Raw genomic sequence first — 11,465 nt, 5'->3', positions numbered from 1 at the left:
GGCTCTTCTGGTGAAGTGCCGGAAAACAGGCGAAATGGAGATAGCGTTTCTACGCCTCGGGATCTGCTGCTGACGTCTCTGTTTTGCCGGAAAAAGCAAGGCCACGACCGCGGAGTCACCTGAGGGTGGTTCCGCAGTCTCAGCTGGAATGGGGCTAGCCTCTTGTGTCTGTAACCTGGGTGTGATGGCTGCGCGTCGGCACTGGATTTTTTCGTATTCAAGACGGACTTTTGTGTTTTATCGATGCTTCTTGGATTTCCCATCTGCCACCCTCTTTTAAACTGGAGGGGGGCCGTGTAGACTTCCCCGCAACTCGCTCTCCGTTGTGATTCTGTGAACGCGAACACAGGGCCGTTTCACTCTTTGAAATGCAACCCGTCGCATGCATTCCTGATTGCGGAAAGGCCGTCGACTACAGGGCTACCTATGTCTCTGGTGTCAGAGGCCTCTCTGGAGTCGCCACCATTCTCTTCAGAGATCCCTGGGTCTTTCTTGCTTCTTTGTCTCTGTCGCTCGTTGTATTCTGAGAACGGGGAGGAGAGCGGACAGGAAGGCTGCAGGTGAACGCGGGACTGACGGCAAAAAGACTCGAGCTCTGCGTTTTTTCTTTCTCGTGTGTTCCTCCCCTATGTGGCCTTTCACGAGTGAGACCGCTGTGCTTGTGTTGCTCCTGAAGTGCCCTTTGCCTGTCTTTCCTCATCTCAGTCTTTCTCTTTCGATGCATGTGTGCAGCGTCAGGCAGCGGCGAGAATGCCTCTGGCGCAGTCGCGGGCCCCAGAAAAGATCCCAGAGGAGCCGCCCAGGCGGTTCCTGCCTCCCGTCATTGTTCGCTTCGAGCGACTCGATGAATGTGTTTCATCTTCTGAGGACGACGTACGAGCGCGACCGCGTGCTGACTGTGGTGGAGACGTGCACGACAGGTGCATGAATTGGGGGCAGAAGGACCAGAAATGCGTTGAGCGTGGTTCTCCCGGACAGGATGCTTCCGTCTCATTGAGGGCACGTGGCACCGACGAGCAAGAAAAAGAAACTGAAAACGGCGCGTCGTCTCATGCGTCCTCGTCCTCCTGTCTCTGTCCCTCTTCTCGCCGCAGCATGCCTCACCCCCAGCCCACGCTCGCCATGGCGATCTGCTCGACTCTCACGCTAGCCTCTTCTCCAATACAAACCGTCGGAGAAAGACAGAACCCACTACAGTCTGTCGGGGATGAAAAACTGGAATTTGCTGTCTCTTCTTTCTCCTCAGCTGGAGCATCGCCTCAGCCCTTGTCGTCTCCCCGTGGTTATCCAGTGAGCCTGGTGAATCCGGCAACGTCCGAGAGTGCACCGACTCCTTCCAGTGAACCTTTGCCCGAGCGTGCCATCGCTGCGTCTTCTGCCTGCACTTTGGAGGGCGGAGGAGAGGGAGACGCCAGAGGCAAATCGCGTGGACAGAGGGATACGCTGCGAAGCTCATCTGCTTCGTCGGATTCTCTTCCTCGAGAAGTACAGCCACCGAGCCGCCCTTCCAGCCTTAATGGCCGTTCTTGCTCGCCTTCGTCTGGACGTACGGTTCCGCACCGCCTTCCATCTTCTCCCTCCTTTTCCCGGGCATCATCCCTCTCTTCCCCGCCTTCTGTGTCTGAAGCGAACGACGAGGAAGATCTCGAACGAAGTTCCAAGCGAAACGGTTGCTTGCCAGGCAACGCCAGAGAGGCAGAAGGTGCCTGCCAACACAGAGGCGTGCGCGAGCACGATTTTGACGCATGTGAACATGGACAGCAGAAACCTCCCACGCGGCGGATCAACAGAAATCAGAGTGACGGGATGTGTGCTCACCAGAAAGAGGACCTCAGTCAGAAACGCTTCGTCCCAGGATGGTCCGAACCACACATGCAACGTGAGGCGACTGAAGCGGGAGACGTTGAGGGGCCGAACAGAGGAGAGGCCAACCATCGGAAGAGAACGGAGACAGCCGTTGGAGGTGAAACAGAGGAAAGGGGAAACGACGAGGAGAACGAGACGAAGACAGAGGGCGCGGAAGCCAGGGACAGAGTCCCAGAGCCTGACGATGGGAGAACCGAAGAAAGCCGGAGGGTCCATCTGGCGACGGGCAACAGCGGTTTACGCCGTGCCTTTTCGCCTTCGCTCCGGGATCAAGAGGAACAGAGACACTCGGAAGAAGCGCTAGAGCACGAGCAGGGTTCAGTCGAAGCCAAGACACAGCGACGGTCCCCACTGTCCCGTCGGAAGCTCAGGCTGCCTCCAGGCGTTCCCCGTCTGGACCTGGCGCCGGTGCGGGTAGCGCGCGAAGGGATCGCGTCCTTACTGGAGAAGAACCAGTCTCGCTCCTCTGTTAAGCTGCAACACGTCGCGACCAGTCGCGAGAACCCGAGCACTGTTCATTTCTCGTGGGGTTCTTGTCCGAAGCCAGCAGCGACAGAGCGAGGCACGAGCAAAGACAGGGGGAGCGCCGACGCCCGGACGTCGCGCTTGGCTTTCGTTCGCGCTCCAGGTTCAGGGAAAGGAGGCCCTCGAGAGGCGGGCGCGGATGAAACTGCTGGCGTTCAGGCGTCCGGCTTTCAGCAGTCAGCTGTACGTCTGTCAGGCCACAGGGGTTCCTGCTCACTGACGACTTGTCGAGGAGGGCAGAGGGATCCGCTGCAACGCCAACCCACTCCTTGCGACGCCGAGCGGTGTCAGGGGAATGTACCGGGTATCCGTTATCCTCTCCTCGTGGCTGGGGGCAGGAACGAGCAGCCGCTGCTGGCAAGCCGCCCTTCCGCGCCCGCTTTCCGGCTGCCGCAACTGAAAATCCCGATTTCTTCGCGAGTCGTGCGGTGTAGCACCAGCCTCTTCACTGCTCGTGTGTGCACGATCCTCGAAAAGGAACTGGAAGAGAGGAACAAAAAGGGACACTCGCCTAGGGAAGGCAACCCGGCCGGCTCTCGAACTGAGGCCCCGCGTAGCGATACAGAAACAGCGGCCAGAGAAAGAGAGCACAGAGGTAAGGAGGAAGAGGGCGGACAGGCGCAGGCGACTTGCCTCGACCCCGAAGGAACTCTATATGACAACCTGGTACCGGTGGCGAGAGAGGAGAAGCCAGAGATGGGGGATAACAGAGAAGAAGAAGAGGGAAGAGCGGCGCTGCCAATGAGGGATCTTTCCCCTCTTCCTCTTTCCAGCGACTCCACCTCTTCTCAGTCGGTCGCCGACGAAGAAGAGGGAGAAGCTGGAACAGAACGAGAGCAGGGATTGGGGAGACTTATCCTTGAGAAGAGGGGACAAACGGCAAAGACGAACCGAGATGGAGATGCTAATGTGGGCGACAAAGAGCAAAACGAAACCCTGGAGGGTTCACTTCAATCCATGTGGAGGGCTCGAGTCGCCTCGTCGCCTTGTTCGTTAGCCTCCTGCTCAAAAGATTCCTCGCCTCCCTCGTCGACTGCGACTTCCCCTGGCTGTGTCTCGGCGCGTGGCTCAATCGGCACAGAAGGAGACAGGGAGAGGGAAGCAGATGCCGAACGCACAAACGCGAACGGGTCCCAGACTCATCCGCATTCATTGCTGTCTTCGCTGGGACCTTGCCGGCAACCTTCCCCGGTGCCTGGTCGCAAACCATGCAGAGCGTCACGCTCCATCTCCGATACCTCGAGATCTCCGTCTGTGACTACGAGATCTTCCCCTTGTTCGTCTCCACAATCTCATCGTCCTTCACCAACTCATGCGTCTCCTCTCCATCAACACGTTGGACTCTCCTGTGGCCCAGAGCCGAGGGACAGAGGGCGGCGCTCCACCGCTTTGCTTGCTGAAGGATCGGAAGGAGACGGAGAAGCGCATGCGCCAAGGGAGCGCATGACCTCGCTGAGTGCCGCATGGGACGTTCAAGATACGGCGGACTTTCTGGAGGATGCTGGAGAGTTTGGCTCTGCTGTCCCTGCCCGAGCTGAAGGGAGCTCAGTGACGATCCCTGCGGCACAGGAAACGCCGGATAAGCGAGGCGAAGCGGTCACGGCAGGATATGAAGCAGGCGCGGGAAGGAGTGACGAGAGGAGGCAGCTGGACGGGAAGGCCTTTTCGAGTCACCAGACGGACAGGGAGTCCACGCATAATCTCCCCCACGATAAAGGACGCTGGAGCAACGCCACAGAATATCCCACCCCAAGCGTTCCGTTTAAAAGCAGAGCGAGCGAAGAGTGTTGTACGCGAGTTACCTGCTCGCCTCCGTTTTCCGGTTTTCCTGTAGTCTCCGTGAGTCCGCGAAAGGACGATGACAAAAAGGGCAAGAGGGAGGAAATGAAGGAAGAACTCGTTCAAGATGGTGTTCTTCCGGAGAGCAGCAACGCGACGAAACAGATGGGACAAGACACCCGACTCGAACAAGATGAAGATGGATCCACTTCAGACGCCTGGAGCGTCCACTGTCCCTCACTGGAAGCCTGTGTAGTCGTCGGCACCTCTTCGTCGCTCTCTTCAAGCCTTTCCGGGTCTGCTACGCGAACCGCAAGCTGCCTTCCTGCTTCCTTCTCTGGCCCTACCAAAACGCTCTCTTCTCCACACGCAGGTTCACCTTCTGCGGCGTCTCTCGTTCCCTGTTCCACGTCACCCCTTTCGTCTCCTTCGTTTTGTCCCACTTCTCAAATGCGGCAAAGTGTCCATTCCGTCTCCATTGTGATCGGAGGGCCGTCTGGCGACGACGGAGACTGTGCCGCGGCTGAAGGAGAAGAGGCGACACGACGGGGCGTGTCGCATGGGCGACGAACCGCTGGTGCCCGAGGAGCTGGTGAACCGTCGGCAAGTGGTCGTGCATCCAGAGCTGCCAGAGAGGAAAGCGACGACCGCCAAGAGGACCAAAAGCAGATTCTCCTGAGAAAAAGAACCAGAATCGCTCGATCTGTCGTGAGGGGGACGGAACGAGACTTTGAACAGATGGCCGAGGAGGAAGGCCTTTCACCACTGGTCCGGAGAATCGGCGCTGCACGCGGAAGGGCTCACAGACGTATTGTGCTCAGGTCCACCCCGGACGCACTCTCCCACAGTGCACAGAGGGAAGCCGGCTGTCGGACGGAGAGAGAGCACAACGCTAACCAGGTGCGTGGAGGGCGTTGACAGTGGCCCAGCCGCCGGGGGAAAAGCGAAACAGCAGATGCTTCAGGAACTCGGCACACGGTATCCTGAGATGTCTCCGCATTTTGCACACCTCGCACCGTCGTTACATGTGCGCTTGGGGAGACGTGAATCGACGTGCGTGCACGTACTCTAGTGTAATACGCATTCCAGTTGGGGCACATCATCAGAAAACTCAGCCGCTGTCTGTACGTTTACTTGAGAACATCTCGATGTCGGCGTTGACGTGTGTGTAGCTTTGATCAAGAATCCATCTGAATATGGGTTACTAACGGCGAGAAGGGAAGTGTTTCAAAGACAAGGCATGTTTCGCCGGGAACTTAGCGTCTACACTATGTAACTGGGTTTCAACTTAGATGCACAGATGGTCGTGTTTTGCAGAGATATGCCTATGCTGTTCCCATCGTGCAAGGTGATGCGCCTATCGCCTCCCATTTGCGTTCAGTTTCTTCTCTTCCAGCCAATGCGAAGGCCTGCATCAGGCGCCTCGACGCCTTCTACCAAGGCACCTGGAGACCTTTTCGGCGCTGACAACGCCGGAAACAACACGGGAATCCACGTACGTTTTAAAGAGCCAGCTGCGCGCCTCCTCTGAGTGGAAACCGCGTCGTCTAAATATCTCTAGGTTTTTTCTCCGCGGCGGGGGACAAGGTCGGGGGCTTATGCACTGTCCCAGGTCGCCGGGAACGCAAATTGGTCGAGAGTCTCCGAAGTCCGATACGTAGCTACGTGCCGGTGACTGGAAATGTCATGAGGACACCAGGAATAATACGAAGAGTATCACCATGTCGACACACAATGGACGGCGAGAAGGGACTGCAGGAGAGACGTTCACTTTTTTGCTTTCCGTATCATACGGCGTATCACACACTTCTATAAAATCCGTTTGGATTCTTGGCACTTTTCTTTTCTTCCCGCTCTCCGTGTCACCCTGCCAGGACGCGATTGACTACCGAGTGTGCGGTTCCGCATACTTGCCTGGCATGTGTCCCCCCGGGTTGCGAGTTTCGATTGCTGTCTCCATTTTAGATTTCTTTTCTTGTTATTGGCTGCTCGCAGGCTTCTTCCATAGCCATTTTTGCGTCCTCCTTCTGGAGCCAAGAGTCGAGCGACGCAGCGGGCACTGGCCTTATCAGCGCCGGGGCAGGAAAGAGAACCAGCAACGAGACGGTTGACTCTCAAGCGCGAACCTCCAAGGAAGGGAACTCCGGTGTTTTGAAGGACACACAGTTAGACTGCGAGAAATCGTTTTTGCGAGGCCGTGTCTGTCGGCCCACTGCGACTTTTGGCGTCCAAGCCGCGAGTGCTCGCAACCAGTTGTGCCACGAACGTGGACAGGGCTCTGCAAGTCGTGACGGAGACTTTGACCCGACCCGTCCCTTTTCTGGCATTCCTGGTCGTCCTGCGCAAGTGAACGAGGATGACGTTCGGCTCCGAGCAGGCGTGGTGCCTCAGGGCTCGACAGGCGCATGCGTGGCTTGGCCACGCGGCGGCAGAAGATCTGTCGCTCAGCCGGTTGCTTGGCCCGAGGCATGTGACACACGCACAGGCGCGGCAAGGCTCTCTGGACCCTATGGAGGCGCCGTGAAGCGCACCGCCGCGGACAGCTTGGCGTTCTTAGACACCGAAAGCACCCAGACGCCATCAGCCTCGTCGGCAAGCCCCCATCTGTCTGAGGCCGACGCAAAGCGGGCGTCGTTGTCGTGCGGTGGCAACGTGCCTTCCACCGCGGTTGATGAAGCGGCGACCTTCGAGAAGGCGAAAAATGCTGATGACACATCAGGTAGAGGAGCCGAACGATCCGGGGAAATCGTGGGTCGCAGCGAGCAGAACGTCAAAAGGCAGGGGATGCCCAAGAACTCTCGCAGAGCCCCCACTGCGCCTGTCTCTACAGCAGCGGCATCGCCGACCAGAGGACCGGAAAACCGTCAACAAGGCAAGAAAGGGCGGGGAACAATCCAACCGTGGAACTCCCGGCAAAATCAGCGAGAACCAGCCACAGCCCAAAATAATGACCAGGGCGGAAATGATATTCGTCGGAGCACCCCCGGTTGCGAGCCTCCCTCATCGTCCGCCGGTCCAGCAGAAGTCCGAGATCGAAGTGTCGCCTGCCCGAGAAACAACAATGCATCCCCTGGGGACGTTTCGGCTGCTTCGTGTTGCCGTGAACCCCCATTTCCAGCAAATTTGAGAGAGGTGGGAAGGAGCGCGGATGCTAGACCGTTCGAAGAAGAGGCACGCGGGCGGCCTCGAGCTCCACCTGGCTGGGCACACTGTACACCGCCTGGAAGGCGAGAACGGTCTCTTGGGACTGGTGTAGCGGTCCCGCGGGTTTCTCTGGGGAGAAGGACGATAGAGAGAAGACACCTGAGGAGAGAGCGACGGGCAGAAAGTGAGGAGAGCTGCATAGCTCGGACTGCCGGTACGCACGCGTGGCGTCTGGACGAGGGAGCGGGCCTGCAAGCTGAGAGCGAAATGTATGTACAGCAGCGAGACGGCGCAGAAGGCAGTAACCAAGCGCAGGAAGATAGTGGAAGCTGGCTCAACCGTCTCGCTGGTCCGTTCCAACAAGGCACCTTTCTGTGGTGGAAGCGATTTGCCTCGGGTGACGCAGAAAGCGGGGGTCCATGGAATCCTAAAGGACATCTGGCCAATCATCAGCGTGTGCTTCCAGCTCGTTGGCGGGAGGCGAAGCCGGCGTCAGGTCAGCGAAATGCATCCCAAGGAGAAACAGGAAGAGGAGTACACGAAGAGGTTGACGGCATGCATTCACTTGCTGGTATACACGTCTGTCGGGAGCGATCAGCCGCCACATAAGAAGCGGCGCACACGGCAGACCCACAGCATCCCGGCAGGCAGCAGGAAAACCGCGCTCCATGCCTTCGCAAAACTGGAGAGTCCTGTTCCCTCAATGCTCAGTGAATCTCCGTCTCCCCACATACTCCTTTTTCGGGCGGGCGTTGCGCCGCCGGTCAGTCATGCGTGCGACTGGCCCATCGAGCCTCCGAAGGATGGCGACTCCCATAGCGGCATCGCCCCCTGTGGGGACTAGGCACTTTCAGAGTAACGATAGCCATCAGAACATCTCAAGAGGATACGGCCGTCTTCTTGGTTCCGCTGGAAACAGTCAGCGGAATCGTCTCTCGGCACCTCGCACATGTGGAAAAAACGTCATAAAGATGGGGCTGGGGTAAAATGATACGTTGGCCTTTTTCTGCCAAATAAATGGCCAGATTTTCGCATGCAAGAAGCAATTGAGTGCGTTGATCCGCTACAACATATGGTCTCTTTGTCGACGGAAATATCGACAAAGCTATCGTATGGAGGGATGAACACGCCGGATGCCCTCTCAGGATTGGCGTCTGTAATTGGAAAATGAAGACCGTGTTAGCTTCAGATGCCACTGTATACGTGCACTTCAACGAGCAGTACGGACGATGAATTATGCAATTTCCTGAAATATGGATTTCGCACACGGCATTGATGTTTTTTTTCATCCGCAGTGCATTTTTGTCAAGCTCTTTGATTCACCAAGTCTCCGCGAGAATTGGTGGTAGTTGACATATGGCCTGCATGGCGCGGCAGAGCATGTTTCCGATTCCGACCATGTTGTTTTGTCCTTCGCGCTGATCAGGACAAATGTGGTCCTCTTTGGCAGTTAAAAGTGAAGGACTGCGCGGAAGAGCGGACTAAGAACGTGCATCTGACGAGGGAGCATACATACGCCTCCTCGGAGGCAAATGGCTTTTTTCGTTATGTTTTTTCCCAACATCTGCTGCCCTTGTCATCAGTGGTTTTCCGAGTACGTGTGAGTTCACCCGCTAGAGCATTTTACCGTCGATCTGGTCTGCTGCTTTTGCGTCTCATGCAAAAATGTTTTAAAGGTTTAAACGGGAGGTTCTTGTTTTTTTGGAAGTTTGACCGCCCGCTCACAACACAGAAAGAAGGCTACGAAGCGTGTCTAGTTGGTCATCTAATGGATGGTGATAATGTTACGCTTCACTGTATCATCGGGGGCCTCGCATCATTTGTTGACACACTTCGCCGTCTCGACGAACTCTTTATCCAATGAATGAGCCCGGTACATGTGTGGATAGTCCGGGAAGAAACCTCTTCTGGGCACATAGTAAATAGATGGCACTTTCTCCTATCGTACTGTCGCGAGCGACAACAGATGGCTTTGAGCCTTACAAACTGGTTGGCACTGGATGGTGTCTCTCTGTCCGCTTCGTAGTTTGCCGTGTTTTTGTTACAGTAAAACAGTTCCGCAGGTTGCAGTTGCAGGTGTCTTTCTCCCTTACTCGTTCCCACAGAGGCATGGACATCGTCCACGAACCACATTTTTGAACATCAAACAACCATGCGTGAGCACACTAGTAGATACACCGGCACATGCACATGAATAAATCCCTGCCCACGGAGTTTGCTCTCCGACTGTGTTCAGTACAATCGGATATTAACGTGCATGTGCTTGAACGTAGTTCTAATGTTCAGAAGTACTTAGAGAGGAAGAAAGAATGCGCTAAGGCACGTGCGGCTGTCACCGTTAGTTTGACAGTATTATAAACACAAGCGACATTCTTTCGATAGGGTTGTTTCCCAAAAAAACTTCAGATCTCGCTGCAGCCCTTGGAATCGATGCCGAAAAACAAACACGCAGAATTATTTGGCTATCGGTATTGACGACCGGAGCGTGTTGCTAAAATTCATGCAAACTGTCCGCATTCCGTGGTTGCACCTGATGAACCGATATGCTCGTCAAAAACAAGCGTCCAGCGTCACAAAAGAGAGAGGAGTTTGCTTGTTCATGAGATTACCGTAACAAAATCCGCTTCTAGTGGTTATCACAAGTCCGTGTATGACCCTGCCCTTTCAGCTACTCCCTAAATCAACCTTTTGTGCAGCGATGGAGCGATCCTCCAGTTATCGTGCATTAGTTTTGATGCATCCCTAGGCACCCGGTGCTCCGGAGCCCGGGAGCATTCGAATTCGATTGATGTACCGCTCTCGGGCACAAACACCTCTACGCCACCTGATGCATTTGGAATGGTTGTCTTTCGTATCCGGCTTCGATGTGTCTCCTCCCAGCGGACCGCGTATAAAAGTGGCGATTCGTGTGAAATTCTTGACTGGTCGGAGACAAACAGGGAGTGAGTACCGGCGACATGATCCAGATTCGGCAAAAATAAACTTGACCCATTTTGGGTTTGATGAGAAATACACATTCTACCTGCTATCCGAAAAAAACGATACACTCCCACGCTTCCCCTTAACGTGAATTGCTGTTTGCTCGACCCTCTAGAAACCACATGTTCCGAGGTTAATCAAAGACATCACGTGGCAACCCACAGATGCAATAGAACATCTGTCTATTTTGCGAACCCTGATCGTGTCTCTTCTGGTAACCCAACGGAATGGAACACAATAGACGCAAAATGTTCTAAATGATCCACTGACACGGATTCAAAATGGAATTTAACCATCGAAAGTGACATTTCGGGAACCTCCAAATGGCGACTGGTTTTCGATCTGCTTTAGCGTGATAGGCGGTTGGCCGCTGCTCGTGCAGGCGGATAAATGGCCGTCTACAGAATAATTGCACTTTTGAGATGGAAAACTAAACACCTGAGCTGAGTGGATTCCCCTGCCTGCACGTTCCTCAAACCTACAGCAACCGACATGTCTCACATGTTGTACGACTCCTCCGCAAAGTCTATACGGTTCCCAATACTTCCGGTTTGTACACATTTCCCACTGGGAACAGGAATGGCCACTGGCCCCTCTCCAGAAATTCCCACGTGTGCCACTTCCTGGCGCTTACCACTGATCTTCCAAAAAGCGAAACTCTCGTGGAATCGTTTCTGACAGCCAGGAGCTCGCTTGTGCCCTATGAAAACTCCGGAAGGCATGCAAACCCGAAAAGAAAGTTCCTCTCTACGTGCCTGTTGCAGGCGCCGCACCTCCCCACGCGCGGCACGAACAAGTTGCATATTGTGATCGTGCAAATCGGCGGATAAATGGAGGGTGCAGGAGCGAGATCCTTTACTGCGAAGGAACGCTGGCGACACGAGCATAGTGAATGTTATCTACATATGCCACCCACGTTGTGAAAGAAAACTCACAGCAAAACAGACAGGTATCTCATGGACTGGTGTTGAGGAAAGCGTCGCGGTGACGAGATTATTTCCCCCTGGTGAATAAGGCTCTCTCTTTGAAACATCGTCCAGGAACTTCACGCTTTTTGCTTCATATCTGAAAACCAGAGGGAAAAACGGGTTACGATCGATTTGGCGATTGAGAAAATTGCCAAGCAAGTCTATAACTTCATTTCCAGTAGTCTCCGCAGAGACTAGCAATGT

General features: G+C 55.1%; 1 protein-coding gene across 1 annotated transcript; it reads left to right on the top strand.

Annotated features, from left to right (window-relative positions):
- Positions 1–5,569: 5,569 nt before the first annotated feature.
- NCLIV_014850 (conserved hypothetical protein) lies at positions 5,570–8,158 on the top strand (the record flags this gene model as incomplete). Its single annotated transcript, XM_003881674.1, has 4 exons — positions 5,570–5,665; positions 6,166–6,889; positions 7,289–7,302; positions 7,721–8,158. 4 exons carry the CDS (start codon positions 5,570–5,572, stop codon positions 8,156–8,158), a joined length of 1,272 nt encoding a protein of 423 aa, XP_003881723.1.
- Positions 8,159–11,465: the final 3,307 nt, after the last annotated feature.

The sequence above is a fragment of the Neospora caninum genome, chromosome V (assembly GCF_000208865.1).
Source record: "Neospora caninum Liverpool complete genome, chromosome V".
Lineage (NCBI taxonomy): Eukaryota > Apicomplexa > Conoidasida > Eucoccidiorida > Sarcocystidae > Neospora > Neospora caninum.
The sequence above is the reverse complement of the archived record's forward strand: the minus strand, read 5'-3'. Positions and strand labels throughout refer to the sequence as shown.